Here is a 21517-nt window from a genome sequence, read left to right as displayed (position 1 = left end):
GACTCCATAGTTCTGTAACAGTGGGCGATACATGGATGGCATGACACATTACATATTGGTTGATTTGTTGGTAGTTTCCAGTGACTTGACTTTACACTTTGTCACGGTCTCAAGGGTCCCTGTGTAGTTTGTAGTCGCCCTTTCCTCCCCTGATGTCCCTTTTTCTAGGAGCTCAGAATGTTTGTTAGGTATGAGTGCCTCACAGTTCTTTGCAGCCAAACGTCACAATGATGTGTATATATAAACAGAAGAAAACACATTTATAAGTTGGTTAAATAAACTACATTACTCTGCTTCTCATTCCCTTACTCGAATAGCTATCAACAGATCACATTGGTAAACACTGTCCCCTATTCCTGCTCGCTATTCCTAATGTTTCCATCTTTAGTCATTCAAAACATTGGGAGGTATGTGACATTGTCCCAAGTTGTAGGACTGTGTATGCCGGGCACTCAGCTATTTAACCATTTCTGCCCCATAAAGACTCCTGCCCGGGGCACCCTCTTCTAGCTTAGAACCTAGGGCTGGCTCTGCTGGTAAGATTTTAACTGTTTTGGATTCCTAATACTTAATACACAAAAGCAGTATTTTTACAGGTTTTATCCTCGTTAAGAAAAAAAATAGATTGGTACTCATTTCATTTCTTTATTTTTTTTCATGCATAATAAATGTTACCCTATTTAAATATGTGGAAAAAAAACTTTTTTTCACTCTGTGGTTTGCATACAAGTTTCTGAGATGTATCCAATGCCTGATCATTCTTACACTTCTACCCTTTATTTGGGTACTTTGGTAAGGTTTTGTGAATTTTTTTATTAATATCTTTATACTTAATTTTCTTTTTAAAGTGCATATAAAAAAACCTACACTTCATTATTGGAATCATTGTTATAAATACTTTATTTCACACAAATTCATAAAAATCAACAGTCTTGGGTTGTTCTGTAAAATCCAAATCGAAAAAAAACAAAACAATTTTACAAAAATCTACAACAGTTCTGTGCCATTGGCATTGATCAGAGATAGGCACTATTATCATATCCACTCAAGCCACTGACAGTAGGAATCTCTTCCATATTTTTTCCTTTGGTGCTGTCTGGAATGTGTTGGTATCTCTCTCCTCGATGTTGACTTAAGGCTGGTCCCCAGTTTTTAGTTGCTCTGGAAGCCTATAGAAAAAAATATACTAAATTACAATAGAGTAGCTCATCATATGTCATTTTTCTGTACCAGCATAGAGCAGGATAATAAAAAATCCCCAAACTTGTAATACATGATCCCGCCCAAAAACCTGTTCTTCCAGATAATTAAATGGCATGAAATAATAATGGATCTTTTCAATGCATTATACTACATTAGATCTTCTTATGGGTGGTTCTCTCAGAAGGAGACTGAGAGTAATACTAATGAGTTTAGGTACTATCTACTGTTTTATTTAAAAAGGAAGAAACATTTCAAATTTTTTCATGTTTTCATTTCATTTGGTCCTTTAGAACATGGAAGGTTCTAAAAGAATGGTCACATAGTCAAAGTTATCACATACAGAAATAGACCCACTAATTAACAGTAAAAAAAAAAAAGTGCAAATTTGGGATTCACTCCCCTATTGATGAGAAAAACACATTTTAGAATTATTGCAATAAGTCACATTTTTTTATTGAAAAAAATTTCCACCAGTGGGGCTTTTTTAATTTAATTTTCTATTGCAAATAAATGCATTTTTGTTATTAACCACTCGAGGGTCTCCCAGATTGAGGTGTTCGGTCACTGTCACCATTCACAAGCCCTGAAAAAGCCTTATTTCTCCTTTCAGTATATTGTCCCCTTGTGGCTGGATGTGCCACTGAACGCAGCAGCTCCCTGTCCAAACTGCTGCCTTGAAAGCATTTTTAATTAGAGGCTACGATATAAAGTTCTTGATGTCTCTGTATAGTCTCTGTATGCAGAAGCATAATAAATATAGAACAGACATAAGTCTTACATTAAACAACAACTCAAACAAACTTTAAATAGTATTTGTACTATTTCATTTGTTGATTTTATCTATTACAATTCATTGTAATATTTTAATTTTACTACTTACATTACACTAAATGAGTTTTGTATATTGTTACATTTCCTTATGTGAATTTGTATTCTTGGAATGACTTACTTGGATCACACTGCCTTTTGCCCGCACAATTTTCAGTATAGCTACAATAGGTATCCACAGAACGCAGAAGCCGATCATACACCAGCCAACTGCCACTCCCCAGGTGGGGTACAATACAGTGCCATATGATGGATATTCAAAGGTAATGAGGGACCACAGAAGGATTGCCTGTGAAGTAGATAGGAAGGTATATAAGACTGAACGCAAACGTCCCTATTCACTACTAAGTTCTAGCTACCAAGTAATTTATTTGAATCCAATGAGATTTAAAGGGACCAACTGGGGCAAAGACTAGGCCCTGGCGTTTAAAACAAAAGAGCCTAAAAGTCAAATAGTACATGCCCTTTGGAATGGAAATTAAGGCCAAGGTCCAGTAGCATTCGCCCCGTATGTTCTATGACCAAATGAGGCCAGATACAATGGACAGTCGGACAGTAACATCGATCTTAGACAGCACTCTGGGATTCAAAATTGTCCAGGCAACCTCAATCATGGTCTCAGGCACTCTGCTGGCCCTTAATATACGAGCAGTGTTTCACTGGCCCAGGTATTTGCCCAGACTGTGTAACGGCCAAGCCGTGAATCAATTAAGAAGCATGTACAAACAAGGGAGCCCGTGAAACAATGGGCGACATTCCTTCTCTGTGTGTTTCCATGTCTTTGTCTAGAGGATAAACTCTATTGGGAATTTTGTGATTTAGATTGAATCTTTATATTGTACACATGTAAAAAAAATGCATATTTGCTTTACAGCGAATATACTGATTTATCATAATAATTAACTAGGGTAGGGTTGACCTAGATTGAAATCATAATTTAGTCTGCGGCGCAAATGGATGTGTTCATTAATAATGGAATCATAATAATTAATGAATAATAGTAAATGACATGAAAAGTTTGCAGGCATTACAACGCGAGTGGAGGCTTGTATGAGCGGACTGTATATCACTCATACACAATAAGTAAGAATTTATAGAGCATGAGTAGGGTTTCTATTTTAGAGAAGCATGCCCCCCCCCCCCAAACAAAAGTTCCGGTGCATGTAATTGAACAACTTTTTAGGCGGAATGGTTAAAGGTGAGGATAGGACAATAAACCTGCCTTACACGTTCAATTACAATGTATTCATCATCACATAATGGGATATTACATCATATTCTGGTTCAATGTGACACAAGCCAGCCATGTGGGTACTGCAATTAAGGTCTGTGCTACAATAACACAGACCTCTGTCAGTTTCACAGCTCAGTAGGAGATCCACTGATATCCATTACTGGCCCAAGATCAGGACTCTCCTGGACAAAATGGGACACTTGGGATGTATGCAGGAGGTACTGCATTACTATCTATCCCTATAAAGCAAAGCAGGCACTCACATCAACTGTCCATTTTTTTAAGTTGCTGCCTAATGTTTATGAAACTTGGGGATGTTTTACTGCTTTGTTTATATGATTCAAACACATTCAAGTTAAGGAGCAGAAAATAAACAGTGTACTTGGTGGAATAAAAATGGAATGTATCCATAATAAAGGAAACGCAATGAGAAATAAACTTTTGTTTTGGTTCATATATGAACATAAATATCTTTTATCACATTCAATACCAGTGATGTTATTTTTCAAGGTAGTATTAAATCAAATCACTTGGCTGGAGGGGATTTTTATAATGTCATGGACTATGATAAATATCTTGACATTTCAAAATATTGCTTTTATTGAAAATTAATTCACCTTTCAATGAATGATTCCAGGGCTAAATAGAAACCAGGGACAGAAGTCTTAATGGACTTAATGGACTGTGCCCTAAAAACAGGGACATACGACCTTCCGTGGTTAAATGGCCATACGCTACTGTATCCCCCCACAAACTATCTACGACCAGAGGCTGGATATGCCAGGCCGGACGCTACATGAACAAAAAAATGTAGCATGCGGCTGGACATACCCAACCGGCGGCCTCTGGCCTTAAAGTGCCAGTCCAGCATGATTCTGATGACTCCCTCTATGTATCTGTATGCAAAGATAGAGACAAAAACAAGGTAACACCCAGCTGTCGTATTCATTAAAGCTAAGATTGTGCCCAAATTTAGCACGATAGATGGGTGAATGCGTATTATATATCTTTAGGGTATATATTTTACTGATACATTCAATTAACCCATTGATAAAACTTTTAATATATATATTGTAATGCACAGACCAGTCATTATTAAAATATTTTGATTGTAAGCTGAAATGACTACAGAGTATTTTAATAGACATCCCAGAACATGTCAATTTCTAGCAAGAGCCTGGAAATGTGGTTGCCTAGATTTTTTTATTTTAAAAGAAAAAAATAAAATGTCAATAAGGATACAACATAAAAATATTTCCACGTAAACACTAATACAAAGGATCCTTAAAGATTACTTACTGTCAATAGGACAGGTGAAAGGAAAAACCAACAGGCTCTCCACCACAGCCAGAAAGCCCAGTGTTTCTTTCCAATCATCATTTCAATATCCTTAATGAACCTGTTAGCACCTGCCAGACAAATCATGAATGAGTCAATTTGTGAAGGTAAATGATGCAGAGATGCCAAATAGACATATGATTCTATCAGAAAAGACACGTTACAAGGAGTAATACGATCTATGTCTTTATCTGTCTGCCGCTAAGAACGGACAGATATTGCCCTCTAGTGAACAAAGAGTTCAGGAGAGTTTTTCCTTATTCACTATTTACTAGGAGTAAAACTTCATTCATTCACCAGTACATTGGTATTCAAGTCACCGATCACTAAGATGCTTAACATTTTAAATCTTCACTACTAGCTTAAAACAAAGTGCCCAGAGAAAAATATTAAGGCACAACATAAGATGGACAGAAGGAAAGGTTATTTAGGAGCTTATGGTTCTACATAAAGCAATTATATTTAACATTAATTACTTCTGATATAATATTTTATGCAATAATGGTTGCAATGGAATTACTGTTAATATTTGCTTAATCCAGTGTGTTTATCAGCGACTGTGTATGGCCACCTTACCATAAATCCAGCACACTCCAACAAGTTCTAGAACTGCAGCAATGAGAATCGCCCATCCACCGCAGAAGTAATCGATCAGGTTAACCCAGTAAATTCCTGCCTATAAAAAAAGTGCGAGCCAGGATTTATATAAAAAACTATTTAAATATGTCATCAGTTGAATTATTTGTAGATAAGGACGCCTTACCTGGGTAACACACACAAGCCCAAGAAGAAAAAGAAAGGCACAGCATGCAATAGTGATGGGAATCCGCCTTTTCCTCATTATTTGTGGGAATGCATCTTGAATGGACGTAGTTATTGTTTCTGCAGACGCACAAATCAACTGATAGATTACATTTTTATTTACAAATATAATGTAAAAAACAATCCTTTTGTTTTAAGTACTGTTAACTATCATATTATAAGACACATTTCTAAGAGTGCTGCTCCTAACTGCTTGCTTTAAAAAGCATATTGTTTTTCGAAAGATTTATTCTGTCTGCCAACATGGCTCATTAGGATAAAATTCAACATTTTTCATAGCAGGACAGATATTTAGTTAATAAAGCCAATAGGTGGCTCTACTGTGTAACAGGAAGTGCAGAACCCTAAAGAAGTATGACACAGATAGATTGTAATGTTACATCACTATTCATGTTTTTAAAGGAGGATCATTAATAAAATTATTTAATTTTTGTTTACCAGGGCAAATATTTTGAGTACTGTAAAATTCTTCAATAATTTATAATTTAATTCAATATGTATCCAAATTTCATGTTTAGAGATTTTTTCAAACGACATTGAAGAAATTGATCTATTTTAAGAGAGAGAATTTCAGCAGATATATAAATATATATATATATATATATATATATATATATATATAATATACATTAAACTTTCTGCACTCATTTTATAGAAAGGGATCCTGGACATGAACCCTTTGTAGAGATACTTTAAGCCCGGTTACCCAACACGGTCCACTTACCTATCATGGCAAACTGAGAGTCCAGGCCCAAGGTCAAGAGCATAAAGAAAAACAGAAATGACCACAGAGGAGAGACTGGTAACTGTGACAAAGCTTCAGGGTATGCTATAAACGCCAGTCCAAAACCTAAGGGATAAGTACAAGATCACAAGTTACTACAGTTACTGTTGGTTTGGGAAATTCTAATGATTCTCATTCTAATACCACGAGGAGTATTTTTATACTAGCAACTGCTCAGTGTACCTCCCAACAGTCCTGGTTTTCACAGACAGTCCTGCTTTATGTCACTGTCCCCCTTGTGCTTACCCAGAGATCGTTATAGACTGTAACGTTGAGTAAATGTGTGAATGTGTACATTTTCCATCATATTTTATGTTTAAGGAGGCACAGGGAAACTTCCAAAAAACTGCATTCTCCCTTTCAAAAGCACATTCAGGGCTGCTTTGTGTAAAATCTTATAGGCAGGGACATCTTTAATTATAAATGTATAGTATATATATATATATATATATATATATATATATATATATATATATATATATATGTGTGTGTGTCTTTATGACAACTACATTTTACTAATTATTTTCTGTGCATAATAAAAGGCACATCTATTACTGCACTACAAGTATTACTTCCTCAGGCAGAAGAGAAGCTAAGAGATTTTATGATATTTAGGGATATTTTTTTTGCTTTGAACCCGTAGCTCCCTACTTTTCCCCCGCCATTTATTTCAGGGTGTGTAATTACACGTTTTCCTGGGTGGGGCTTTTATGTGGCTTTGTGACCTATAGGGTCACTATTGTGAAGGAAGTGCACATGGAACAAACCACTTGAGGCAGGGGGAAGTGAACACTGTTGTTCTCCATCAAACTGGTTTCTCCACCGTTGATATTTCCCCCGTCAGCCAGGGTTCAGTCAGGTCAGCGAAGGACAATCAACATGAAACGGAAAGCTGTCCACGGGTCCCTGAGGAGGTTGGGGCCCTAGACCACTGTCCCTATTTCTCTGTGGTAAAGGCAGCCCTGGGTATAACGATTAATAATGAACACACTAGGCCTAATCATATTTTGTAATGGTGGAAATTAATTGTGTTATCACATAGCATCTCTGCATTATTTTTTCATAGATATATTTCTAACTCCCAGGGCATTGACATTAAATGTGGATTTTACCTTTACTCTTTTTCCAATGGTCAAGGATATCTACTTTGTAGTTAATAGAACACATACAAACTTTACACGTTACTCTAAAGGCATTCCTGATGTTCCAGAGTGAATTTTTGAACGTGTATCTTAATGAAACCACTTTTCATTTTACTGATCTAGTACACATTTGGGTTTATTCATCAAACTGTTGAAGGCAGTTTAACATTAAAGAAAACTTATTTCATGTTCCAATAATCTGGAGGCCGCCATTGTTGTCAGTCATGTGATATTTTTGGGTGACTTTCCTTACACAAACACCACACACAAACACCACCTTGAGCTGATACTTTATGGCAGTGCTAATGAAGTCTGTTCCCCATAGACTTTCATTAGTCACAATGTCTGGCTGGGCGATTTTAATGATCTAATGGGAATTAAGGATCTATTCTATTATTTAACCCAAGGCGTGTTTGTCTAGTAGACAGGGCTAAGGTAACTGAGCTGGAACGTACAAATACCTAAAATGCAGCTGCCTGAAAATATTGAAGAGCTGCAGCTGCAAACTTATGATTTAGTGGGTAAAACCGACTGAGGATCACAAAATGGTTATCTAGATTTTTAGAACTGGAAAGTGGAAATAATGGATAGACTGGAGTATTCGACAGTGAGTAGAAATACGATAAGGATAAGATCATGAATGTATAGCCAAACAAAGTACCTGAATCCACCACATCTGGCACAGGTTTCTCTGAAACAAAGGCCATGTGACCCAGGATAGAAAATATAGCAAAGCCGGCAAAAACACTAGTAGCACAGTTTGTGACACAAACTATTATGGCATCAGTGTAGCAGTTATTATGGAATTTGTTGTATGATGAAAGCGCTATTAATCCACCCCAGGCTGTAGAAAGTGAAAAAAAGATCTGGGTGGCAGCATCTTTCCAGACCTGAAATGGAAAATATTGTGTGTAATTTGCATTAGCAGTAACGATTATGGATTACTATGTAAAATTTCATAAAATACTGAAAAGCCATTTGCTGAGTAGAATGTATCACACTGCAAGGCTTTTTGTGCAAAAGATAAAAAGACATACATTTCTTAAGCAGTTGAGACAAAGAAGTAGCTACCACAATTGAGACCTATAGTTCAACCTTCATGAGCCATAATCGGGGGGGGGGGGTCATAAAGACCCAAAATGCAACTATAAAAATAGATAGACCAACAATGGAAAACATAATGCCCTATAGACAAATCTATAAAACAATGCAGAAATTGGTCCTCATCCTGGAAAGGTTATTTTGTCGCCCGCCATCAGTATAGTGTTAGGACTATCTGGGGCCCCTGGACAAATGGCTTTTAAAGCCCCCAAGCAAATAAACACTTATTTACACTTACTTTTGGGCACTTGGCACACAGTACGAGCTGTAATGATAGTATTGTGGTGTCATAAAAAAAATGATAATGATTATCCAGTAAAGCACCAGGGGCTCCCAGGCACGCACCTAGTGTGCCTATTAAATAATCCGGCACTGGCTGCTATATCACATTTTAAACTAGTGCCCAGCTAGAAGCTATTTTTTTTACAGAAATCTGTTTTTGCTAATATGCAGTCTGTTAAACTAATGGACACAAGAAGCATGTGGAGAGAAAATGGTCACATACCTCCGCCTCCATTAATTTTGTAAAGTTTGATTGTGTTCCGATATAATAGTTAATCCCTTCAAAGGCTCCTTCCAGGGTAGCTCCTCGAACCAACAGGATGATAAGGACAACGTAGGGAAATACTGCTGTAAAGTAAACCACCTTGGTGGGCAACAAAAATTCACACAATATATGTCAAGATAATGAAAATAATGAAATATCACAAACATTTGATTATTATTTACTCACTTAGTAATAAGGAACCATTAAGCACTCAATGCAATAATATCTGGTTAATTAGTTATGTGTTTGAAGAGTATAGTACCACTTTGGTCAAAGATAAGATTTATTTATCAAATGATGTTATGGTAAAATCAACTCGAGTTGGAAAGTATTATTTTAACTAAATGGAATCTTGCCATGTATCTCTCTTGTACAATTATCCAGGTCTTTCAATGTGGGTCCGAAACAAGGACCAAGTTCTCATTATTAAAAGCAATCAGGCCCCTGGGTTGTACAGCTAGAAGTATCTCTCTCCATCTCCAGAAGTATATTGACATTCTGGAGAAGATTCAGAGAAGAGTTGCTAAAATAGTGAATGGTTTGCAGGGTTAAAAAATATCAGGAGAGACTGAGGGATCTCAATATGTATAACTAGCAGAGAGGGAGAGGAGATGCGATAGAAACATTTAAATACATAAAGTGATTTAACAAAGTACTAGAGGGAAGTATATTTCAAAGGAGGGAAATGTTAGAAGCATAGGTCATAATCTAAAACGAGGGGCTTAAGAGCTTAGATGTAACGTAAGGAAGTTCTACTATATGAAGATGTTGGTGGATAAGTGAAGGAAGCTCCCAGAAGAAGGAGTAGAGTATATTACAGTGAGGGAACATGCACAGAAGAGGAATATGGCTGTGTTTAATCTTAGGTGAGACCAAGGATTGATTAAGGTTTGAGTTTTTGCATCAGGAAAACATTGTTCAACTCTATGCTTTATATCTATAAGATATATTTTGTCTTTACCTTCCCAGATGATTTAATTCCTTTGAAAAGGGAAGCTCCAACAATTATCCATGCTAAAAGGAGACAAAGAGCCAAGTACCACACAATTCCACCAGTTTCACCGAGACCACCTGAACTTTGAAGTGTTACTTTTCTAAGAAAAAGATTTTAAAAAATTAGATTTCTTTTGCCATCTTATTTTTTTACACCTACAAAATAGATATTACATTACCAACATGTTGGTTTGAGTTAAGAGAATGATACCATTCATGTATCTTAATTGAGAAAGGCCAAATCCCTCTGCCTTATTTCTTCCCTTGAGGTCCCTGTTTTCTGGGAGCTCAGAAAGTGTGCTGGGTATGTCTATCACAATGCTATACAGCCCTATACAGTACTTCACAATGAGGCAAATTGAGTACTTTATTATTCCTTCTCTCAATGCCTTACTCAATCACAAAAATAGGTATTGAAAGTTCACAGTCGCATAAAAAGGAAAACCGTCCCTCTTTGGCTACTTGAAATGTTAGGAGGCATAGGAAAGAGCACAGACCACCAACACTGCTCCTACGTGGCCACCTTAGGATGCTCAACGCCTGAGCACCACAAGGTGTCTGTTTGGGTATGGTGGGAAAAATTGCATGATCTTGCCCCTAATCAATGTGCACACCCGAAATATTGGGGGGTGCTATAAGCCCAACATAGCCTTAACTTCAGCAGAGATAGAGGATAATATTTGCTTATTCTATGGTAAGTACATTGTTCCCATTGCCTTCAACAGTGAGAACTCTCCAAACCCAGAGTGTTCCCAGGTATGGACATATGATGGACATATCCACCTTAAACGGGAAGAACAATTAAACATGTCAGCTTCCAGTTTTACGGTTATCAGAGGGCAGAGCAGCAGTTAAAACATGTTTGTGTGGCTGTTCCATGTAAATTCTGATTTATGCATTCCTGGTGTGACCAGATCATAATGTTTGTAACTACCTATGCCGGTTGTTCCCATGCAAATGAGGCTATATAGACATATATGTATCTCGGTGCATTAATAACTTACTCCCAGTACTGCTTGCTTGGCAGATCCGACTCTTCCAGCACTGTAGTGTTTGCAATGCAGGTTAAGTTATTTTCTTTTACCCACTCTAAAGGCATCCATGTGGTGTTAGTTACAGATATTGTCACATTACATGAACCTGGTTCGGGTACAAAACAGTAAGATTGTAACTAAAGTTGACTAAAAAACAAACTATACACCATGCTATTGGTAGTTTGATAATCCGATACTAAAAACTTTGATAAAGTATGGCGGGTTGGGTCAGTTCCTGACGGAAACCAAGTGCTCTTGGAATGCAGTCACTCCAGAATGGAATTCTTCTTATAGTTCAAAAGGCATGCAAGACCCTCACTTGAGGAAAAAAAAACATTCCCAAGTTCTAGTACTTATAGTTATACTTATAGGAAAGGTTCATTCATCCTACCAACCTAACGAGCAGGATCATAATTAGCAATATTAAACCATCCAACGATGAATACCATTCCGTCACACCCATACATACACAATTTGTTGAGTTTTATCTTCCTATTACAAATGTAAATGTGACAGTATGTAAATAGACCATGATGAGTTGAGGACCTTTTAAGAATAGTTATATGACATATATAATCATACATCATGTGTATCATGGACATGCCGCGCTCGTCTGGTATAATTCACATATTTACTTGATTGTAAGAATGTCAAAGAGATGTACAAACCTCGTGTTGTCTTACTGCACTTCTCATCCGCCCAGTCGAAACAATCAGACCAGGGTAATATTGATTGGAATGAAGCAAACATATAATACAAACTGTAGGCGATAATGACGTTGTAATAAATGGAAACAAGCGTCGTAATGAGAACCATGGTGATACCAACACCTAGAAAAAAGCAGAACAATGTTATTAGGTCATTTGTTTGATTCATCTCCTTCAAGCTATTAACATTTCGGTAAGAATATTTGTGAATATCTTGTAAGGTTTTTAGCTTTCTCTAAATCTGCCATGAAACTTGACGTGGTGCAAAATAACCGCTTATTGAAGCCTCTAATTCCTGAAATATAGTGTGCACTTTCACATACTGTTAATGTCGTGATATACGTGACATCAATGGCGGTGGAAACCATTCCCAGAAGCACACGGTGCAGAAAGTATCATTTTAAAGCATTTTAAGAAGAGTGATGAATGTTTTTGTCCATCTTTAATTAATCAGAAAGTGACAGCAGAATTCCAATACAACCCCTGATAAGACATCTTGGGAAACAGAGAACATTTTATTGGAAAATCCCTGGGTATGCTTTTGGGGATGCTTTGACGGCAGATAAGTACCATTCCGTGCATTTACGCTGCCCAGTTTTCCTGATGCAGAGACTTAGACCTTTGTAAGTCCTTGGTCTTGTCTTACAGTCAGGATAGGTTTATGTATATTCCAATGCATGTTTAAACTCCCTGTTTTCTACCACTTCTGCTAGGAGGCTGTTCCATGTATCTACCACTTTCTCAATAAAGTAAATCTTCCTAATATTACATCTAACAGTAATGATGGAGACATTCCTTCTTTTAAAATAAGTTTAACTTTAATAGGGAGAATTCCAGAAGGACCGACAAGGGGATATGGGGATAATCGTATGAATAATTTGTGAGCTGTCACACCTTTGCTACCTTATGCCAGAGAGGATCTTTATACATGACCAGCTAAGAATACTTTTTTAGATTTACTATTTGGACCAGAAGGAGAACATAATATTTAAACTCTTAAAAAAAACCATTTCCTGTAATTACAGAGTAAACTCAGTGATCTACCAAACTGTGGGACAATATTTATTTCTGCCAACTTCCTCATCCCTCTTGTGTAAATAAAATCTGAACGTGTTTTTCTAAAGCCATATGCCATTCACCTGCCAAAGATCATATTGCTTGCACAGAAAAAGGCTTAGGAAAACAGTTCTTACCTTTAGATGATATATATTTTGCAGAACATTATTAATACAAGGCATGTAATAATTCATCTGTCTGTCTGCCACTTAAATCTGATTCAATAACAAGGACTCCAAAACCCTACTTAATGAGTACTGTGATTCATTAAGGATTCATAAGGATATAGAAAAGGATGATGATGATGATGTACAGAAGTAATATTGTATTCACAGGTGCAGTATGGGTATACCTTGGAAAATTGGCACAACCCTCCACACAGAAATGGGACCCAAACTCGAGAATTGCCCTATCGAACATTCCAAGAAGAACAAAGGGAGTCCAGCAAGTGCAAGCATGATGGTGTAAGGGATCAGGAAGGCTCCTGTGTGAAGAATATATACATTATCAGTTAAAAGCAAAAAGTACTGTGTGTTATGCAGTTAATACTATAGAATTAAAGTTTATATTAGATTAAATATAAAATATATATATATATTAAAAATTAAAAGATCTTGATCTTGACTATATGGCAATTTTTAATTCAAATGTAGTTGGTTGAAATCGTTTGTTGTAATTGCATAATCCAGCCAAACCTAATAAGGGATTTTTCAGAATAAGAACCACCCCTGAGGATAAGATATTAAAGAGAAAGTGGCTCCTCAACATGGAATTTTCTAGATTATAAACTTCTTGGATCCCTCTTCAACTTTGGTTTCAGTAAATCCAAATCGTTATGTGATGCACTACTTGTTATGTCCTGTTTACCCATTTTACAGCACTGCTGAATATGTGCTATATAAATCCATAAATAATTATAATAATTGTCACATCAGCCACTTTTTTAGAGGACACATACACATTTCACATATGTGCAAGCTAGATGCACATGAACATACACTAGCATGTGAAACTTGTATGTGTCCTGAAAAAAAATGGCTGATGTGCTCACCCTAGTCAAGACCCTTTCTTTTATGGAAAGTCATTTTTCCTAAGGCATACGTGGAGCAAACTTTGCTTTTAGATCGTAAAGCAATCTTGATGTCGCCATGGAATGAAAACAATTCTGTAAATTGGATCATTGCCATTTCCTATTCATAATATGTGTACTAAATATGGAAAACCCATTATTACTTAGCGACTAAAAAAATTCGAGATTGCTCTAAATTCCTTTGTGGAGGTTAGTCAGTGGCTGTGTTTACTTAATAAATCCCTTCTGATACAATGTAAGGCGCGTCTATCTTTTTAATCACTCTGCAAGTTGTGTTCGGAGTTAAAATAAATACAAAGTATGAATTAGAATTAGATTTATGGCAATTGCATGAACACGCATAGTTGTAGAAGTATACAAGGAGGTATAAATCTGTGATGGTATCATATTTGTTCCTTTTTAATTAAGTGTGATATTGTGTGTAAAAGTTTAAGTAGGCCTGTAGATTCATGTCACTTATTAACTGGAAACTGAATAATCAACAAGGGTTTGTCCTTATTCTGCCATTGATTGGCCAGCACTAAAAACAATGAGACCTTTTAGAATAAGTAGCCCAGTGAGAAGGCTCAAAATCACATATGATTTTTAGGAATAAGTGTCAGAATCTCTATGTTCAAGGACACCCAAGTCTGTTACAACCCTTTATAAAGTATTAAAACTATCTAATTGATATATTATGACTCTATAACACATCTAAGCAGTAGTGTTATAGATTATTACATTACATTTATTTATAAAGCACCGGCAGATTCAACCGGCAGATAGAACAATTTAGAATCAGACACAATAAAAAACTGTTGCAAAGGAGAATAGGGCCCTGCTCTTGTGAGCTTACAATCTAGTCTGTGGTTGAGGGGGAAGTGAGACAATAGGAGAGGACTGCTTGGATGGGAATGAGTTGATCTGGTTCTGATCATATGTTTATCATGTAATCCTGTCTGTGTGCCCCATAGACAGCACTGCTAAAAATAATGGAATTAAGCAAGGGGTTGATTAAAACTCATTTAAACATAGTAACATACAATTTGATGGCAGAGGAGTACCGTACGGTCCATCTGGGCATTCAACAATTGTCCTGTTGTAAAGTCACCCAAACCTTAGATGGGGTGTTTCTGCCACTTTACAGATCTCTGGTCAGACCTTACCTTTCGTATTATGTACAGTTCCGGAGACCCCATCTCCAGAAGGATATTGACATTGATGTTTTTTTACAGTTTTCTTTCTCTGCAGATCTATCTGTATTATTATTATTGGCTCCTGGAGCACTTCCGCATCAGGGAAGGGGCCTCAGCATGCAACACGAGGACAACCTCCAATCAGTGGAGAGCACACCAAGGCTCCACCCTGATGTGGAAGTGCACCAGGAGCCAAGGGTAACGCAGAGGATCACTGTAGAAGAAAGAATAATGAAGAAGCAGAGAACAGGAAAAAGAAGGAGAAGAAGTGAAGAACAAGAAGCAAAGCTGTGGAGACACAGAGAATGATGATTAGATATTGTGAGAGTGAGTGTGTTTTTCCTATTTTTCCCCCCTAATAAAGAAGCTCTCTGAATTCTGTCTGAACCAAAAGGACAGGGAATGAAATTATTGTCTGAAAACTAATAGGTCAAAAACTACACAAAAATTTTGTTAAAATTGTTTTGGTCCATGTGCACAAATATAATAATCACATAAACACGTGTAGTTTAAACAGCAACAACCTATCAGTTCCTTATTTCATGTCATTAAGTAATCAAGGCACAAATTATGAATGAGGCAAATTTTATTTCTGGGAACGGCTTGGGGCATCAGGCAGTACAAGGGCTGACATTTGTAATGCTGCATTTAAATTCAGCAGAATATATCCTTAAAATACTGTACCTCCTCCATTCTTATAAGCCAGGTAAGGAAATCTCCAGACATTTCCCAGTCCAACAGCATAACCAATCATTGACAGAAGGTAGTCTGATTTTCTGGTCCAGTTTCCACGTTCCTTGTTTTCATCAGTAGAATCAGCATGGGAGTCCTGAATGGGTAGACAGTAGAATATTATTTTTCTTGTGGATAGTTTTATCAATATTTAATATTTTTGGCTCCTGGCTATAGACGCTGATCAGGAATATTGGTTAAATTATTAACTCAGTTGAGGGGAGGAGAGGAGAGAAGAGGGGGGAAAAGGAGTGGAGGAAGAGTGAGAGAAGAAAGGGAGAGAAGGGTGAGAAGACAGGGAGAGAGATCGCAGGCTCCTCATGTAGCGGATGGAAGGATTCTGAGATTCTAAAAATATTCTCCCTTCAATTTTCCCTCCACGGTTTGGTGCATAATATGAAAAGGGTTCTTATCGCTGTAGTTATCAATTAGATTTTCCAGGATTAGACCATAACAGTGCTACGGAATTTGATGGCGCTATATAGAACAATAAATAATAATAAAAATAATAATAATAATAATAACATTGGTTTTAAGACAACTCAGCATAAAATGCTCTTTTTTATTACCCCCACTTCCTTCTCTTTCTCTGTCCCTCCATCTTCATGTGACAAAAAAGAGCAAAAGGTACCATCATGAACCCATTGCATTTATACTTATTTACTGATATACTTCAAAATAATCCATTAGAACAGTAAAGATTTAATCCTGGGATGCTAGCTAAGCAACCAAAATAGAAATAGGATGCTAAGAACCTGAGATAAATGTGGCTCAAAAAGCAATATAGCTTTCTGAATTTTACTTAAAATTAACAAATTAAAATAAGGAGCTAAACTGGATGACAAATAATCCCAAACACCCTGTCATCAACCCGACATGTGCTTCAGGGACTGAAAATTTGGAAATTACAGGGATCTGCTCCATATCTGTTTTTTTTGTCCTATGCAAATACCTTTCAGTTTTACATTTATAGCTATATCTCTTTTTTCTTAGTTATTTTTTTTAAATAAATTATTAAAAGTTATGGTTTAATAGGTTACCTTGCTCCTTCTGGTTGAATTTTGGTAATGAATTAGTCGTAGTAATCTTTTCTGGTGGTATTAATTACTGTTAAACGATGTAATTGAGCTACTAGTATTAACAATAGGTAGCTCTTATTCAATCCACACGAGGTTAATGATTAAATATCAATGTTATTTGATACGATGTATACCCGAAGCAAAAACTACCATCTCAACATGCAAAATGGATTATAAGGTATGAAAGTTCATGAAGTAATTCCGATTACAGCTAAATAACTTGCAAGAATGTATTTAGTAAGTAATTAAGTCATTTTTCTACCTAAAAGTTATGTATTTTCTGGACCTTGTACTGTTTTTGTTTTCTTTAAAATATGTGATAAATGTGATATGTTAATATAATATCTTGATTAACATGTTATTACAAATAAAATTAATGATATAATTGTATAATAGAAATAACGCTCCGCAACAAATTATTGTATGCTAATAATTTGCCATTTTGGGTCCTTTTGAAGTGAAAAGTTCCACCATAACCACCAGAACTATTTGGATGACAAGCATGGGAATTTAAATCTATATTCTTTTCTGTAACTATAAGTAGGGTATAACTAATAAATAGAATAATAAATAAATCATAACTAATAAATACAAGTTGCGACTCCCCCAACTAATAGGCAAATAAAGCAATCACACCATGCTAAAGGTTGTCTTATCTTTTTGGAAGCTCTCACAGATACAGTTATCCCTCACGCTTGTTTGCTAAAAAGGCTTTAAACTGCTCACCTGCTTTCCTGATTTTGTACACGAACTTAAAATGTTTTTGATGGCCATTATTCCAGTCTTTGTTTTCAGTTTGTATGATGACCCAGTTGACTTTTTGGAATCTCTCTCCTTCCTCAGGGTCGCGCTGTTACTGTTAAGTTGCACTCTATAGCTCCTGGCTTTTATTCTCGTGGATAAGTGTGTGTGTGTGTGTTTTTACATAGGTGTGTAGTTAGCACCTCCCATGTCATTCAGTTACAGGATAAGGCTATAGCAGTAACAAACTCTGTACTTGATACTGAGTGATGCATATTCATAAGTCCCTGTAAAATTCCTACCTCTCAACATTTCAAGTGGCCAGAGGGGTGCTTCTGTGTAAGAGGCTTGAGTAGGTGGCAGAGCTTTAAAGAGACTTTTTATGTAAGATTTGTAACTGAGTGAACCATTTAGAAGGATATTTATCAACACATTTTGTGCTGTTCTATACACATGATTTCAACTATACACAAAACATTTTCACTCTTAGAAAGAAGGAAGAAGGGAATAGGGATTTGGTTGCAAGATAGGGAATATCCCTCCTAACCAGTGATACTTGGGCAGTATGATATTTCACGATGCATATTGCCTCAAATAGCTGAAGTTTATCAGACTTTGTGCTCAGTGATATTTAGAACATAATACTACTTAAACAAATATACATTGGAACGATATAGAACTGTAAAGGTTTTGCTATTTTGTAATGATGATGATGATAAGGGCTTCCCTAGTGATGTAGCATGAATACTAGAACGCTTTGCCAAATGGGTCAAGGGTCCATCATCGAAGTAGAGTGTCGACTGGACATTTGTAGGTATGGTGGATTAGGCTGCATATGAAGTGCCAGCCAATGGGTGATATGTCAACATAGATTTTTATAAATAATCGAGGCATTCATTTCTTTGATATGCCATAAGCGATTTTTCATTATTTGTGATCTTTGCTCTCTAGAGCTAGTGTATTGGCTTCTAGAATAAGCCATACTTTTTTTGATATGCTTCTAGAATGTGGATATGATTTGATTTGGGGACCCACTTTTAAAAGCGCTACAGTAATGTTGTCAGTAACTTAAAATGAGCTTTGTATCTTCCTAGGGATATCCTAGAGCATCCCAGCCTTGCATGTCGGACAATAGAGGCTTTCTTAACATTTCTTTTCTTGGTATTTGAGACGTGTTGGTTTTGGCCAAAATACAGTACAAAAGTTTCATAATTATTTAAAGAAATCATGTCCTTTTGTTTTACATGTACATGTAGTGTTGCTCCAAAATACAGATATATATTGTAGATTATTAGCTATGGGATGGATCAAAGTGAGCAGTGACGGCTGAGAGCGTCATGTTTGTCTTGCTGCTGTCTCTCTTTCTCTTCCAATAAACATGGTTGAAGGGGCATAGTTTTTATGCAAACATCTCCACCACAACTCTTAATATATTGACCTTTTAAAAGCCCATTGCAAAGATTCTATACTAGGGACTCACTAAGCGTGACAGCGGAATGGCTTATATAACCATCCTTTTTTTTTTGTTTTTAATTCTTTGTTTATTGATTTTACAATGTTCATAGTTCATAGTACAAAACCAGCAACAGTCACAGGCATCCTTGCATATCTGACTGTAGTAGTCAAGTACAGTACCTGTCTGTCCACACAGATGTACTTTGATTAGAAACACAAATATAAAGTAAATATAATAATACAATTAACAATTACATAATAAACTAATACAAAAATTCCAAGGTGGTTTAGACTTCATAGAGCTTATGGTTCCCCTACGGTACTAGCAAAGGAACAGAAGCCAAGAATGAAGGCCAACTCCAGTTTATTCTATGGATTCAGCACCCTGCCTCAAGTTCCCAGGTGTTAACATAGATCAGAGGTCCAAAACTGCACAGAAGGATGTGAACACTAACTCACCAGGTAGCCCTGGCCTCCAGCTTTGTGGACCAAGTCCCCCATGCTCCAGATGTGTGAGGGGTCTGGAGACCTCTAATGTTTTGGGACTGAAACTGTAGCAGCATTTAAGGAATGTATTGTTGAATATTTTCAACATTTAGTCGTTTCCCTGGCCGTATAATGCAACTGTTGGTGTTGGAATTGGCTATCATCAGTCTCCTGAATAACCTTAGTGACAGCTGACCAAATCTTCACAACAACCATGTACGGATAAAATCTGCAACCAAATGTCAACCGTTATTGGTCAGGAGGTACGGATATTCTGCATTTATCCACTTGTATTCAAGCAGGAATTTCAGTCATGATAGACTAATAAGAACAGTACCAGCTGACATGCTCAGATATAATCATATATATAATTGTATAAGAGTACAATATAAAGGAGTCAGTGGTAGACTGTGTGACCTGAAAATCTGCCCATTCACTCTGCTTTTGACTTAAAAACCCTTAGACCTGAGAGTTCCCAGGAATGTGTGTATTTTATGACAAACCGTATAACATATACAATAACCATATTCACTGCCTGTGTCATTACCGTGTGCACGTAACAGCGGCTAATCCAAGATAGTGGAAACAAAACCCAAAGTCTACATCTCAGTAAGACTGAGACAAATAACTCTCCATCTGTAGCTGCTGCTTGCACAATGTACAGACAGTGATTGACTTTAACAGTATTGTGAAATATGTACAAATCTGTCAATGTATCCCCAGTCGTATATTAATTCTCTTTCTTTTCTGTTTGTGGTATAAAGTCATCAGTTAATACCAGAGGCTGTATGACCGGGTGCACTGCCCTTTTTTACATGCCCTCCCATCCCGAGTACATTGAGGTCATCAAATACGTGCATTAAATAAACTGTTACCAGAAATAAATCATCCTGGAGCCAAAACCCAGGTATCTACATTGATAAGCCATAACATTAGGTCCACTGACAGGTGAAGGGAATAACAGTGATAATCTTGTTATCATGGCACTTGTCAGTGGGTGGGATATATTAGGCAGCAAGTGAACATTTCGTCCTCAAAGTTGGTGTGTTAGAAGCAGGAAAATGGGCAAGCTTAAAGATCTTAGTGACTTTGACAAGCGCCAATTTGTGATAGCTAGACGACAGGGTCAGAGCATCTCCAAAACTGTAGCTCTTGTGTGGGGTTCCCGGTCTGCAGTGGTCAGTACAAAAATGGTCCAAGGAAGGAAAAGCGGTGAACCGGCGACAGGGTAATGGGCCGCCAAGGCTCATTAATGCATGTGAGGGGTGAAGGCTGGCCAAATCCAACAGACAAGCTACTGTAGCTCAAATTACTGAAAGAGCTAATGCTGGTTCTGATAAAAAGGAGTCAGAACACACAGAGTGCATCGCAGTTTGTTGTGTATGGGGCTCAGTAGCCGCAGGCCAGTCAGGAGGCCCATGCTGACCCCTGTCTGCTGCCGAAAGCGCCTATAATGGGCACGTGAGCATAAGAACTGGATGAAGGAGCAATGAAAGGAGGTGATCTGGTCTGACGAATCACATTTTCTTTTACATCACATGGATGGCCGGGTGCGTCGTTTACCTGGAAAACACGCGCCACCCCGACACATCCTTAAATGATCTGCTGCTAACGTCTTGGTGCAGATACCACAGCACACCTTCAGATGTCTAGTGGAGTCCATGCCTCAATGGGTCAGGGCTGTTTTGGCAGCAAAAGGGGGACCTACACAATATTAGGTAGGTGGTCATAATGTTATGGCTGATCAGTGTATAGATAAAAACCTAATTAAGTACGTGACCTAATACATGTATTGTAAAGTTCTCAGAGATTATCTGATGAGCATTAAACAATCGTGAAAATATATAGTAGTTTGTGGATAATTTGTAATAACATCAGTGAATGCCATCAGTGTGGGGGCATGTCATGCAAGCAAGGACATCACCCAAGGAGAGAGATATTGCATTGTTGACAAGTTCTTGTCATAAAAA

General features: G+C 37.1%; 1 protein-coding gene across 1 annotated transcript; it reads right to left on the bottom strand.

The window, feature by feature from the left end:
- Positions 1-1016: 1016 nt before the first annotated feature.
- Positions 1017-19562, bottom strand: LOC149298226 (sodium- and chloride-dependent neutral and basic amino acid transporter B(0+)-like). The gene is made up of 14 exons (XM_089487673.1): positions 19521-19562; positions 15739-15883; positions 13142-13273; positions 11695-11856; positions 10997-11132; positions 9961-10093; positions 8958-9098; positions 8013-8241; positions 6150-6275; positions 5367-5485; positions 5180-5279; positions 4565-4674; positions 2153-2320; positions 1017-1169 (listed from the first exon to the last, which is right to left on the bottom strand). The coding sequence occupies exons 1-14, from the start codon at positions 19560-19562 to the stop codon at positions 1017-1019; spliced, it is 1896 nt and encodes a 631-aa protein (XP_089343799.1).
- Positions 19563-21517: the final 1955 nt, after the last annotated feature.

The sequence above is a fragment of the Sceloporus occidentalis genome, unplaced genomic scaffold (genome assembly GCF_023333645.1).
Source record: "Sceloporus occidentalis isolate IW3139 unplaced genomic scaffold, rSceOcc1.0.p SCAF_34, whole genome shotgun sequence".
Classification (NCBI taxonomy): Eukaryota; Metazoa; Chordata; class Lepidosauria; order Squamata; family Phrynosomatidae; genus Sceloporus; species Sceloporus occidentalis.
Note: the sequence above shows the minus strand (reverse complement) of the source record. Positions and strands in the feature narration are given on the sequence as shown.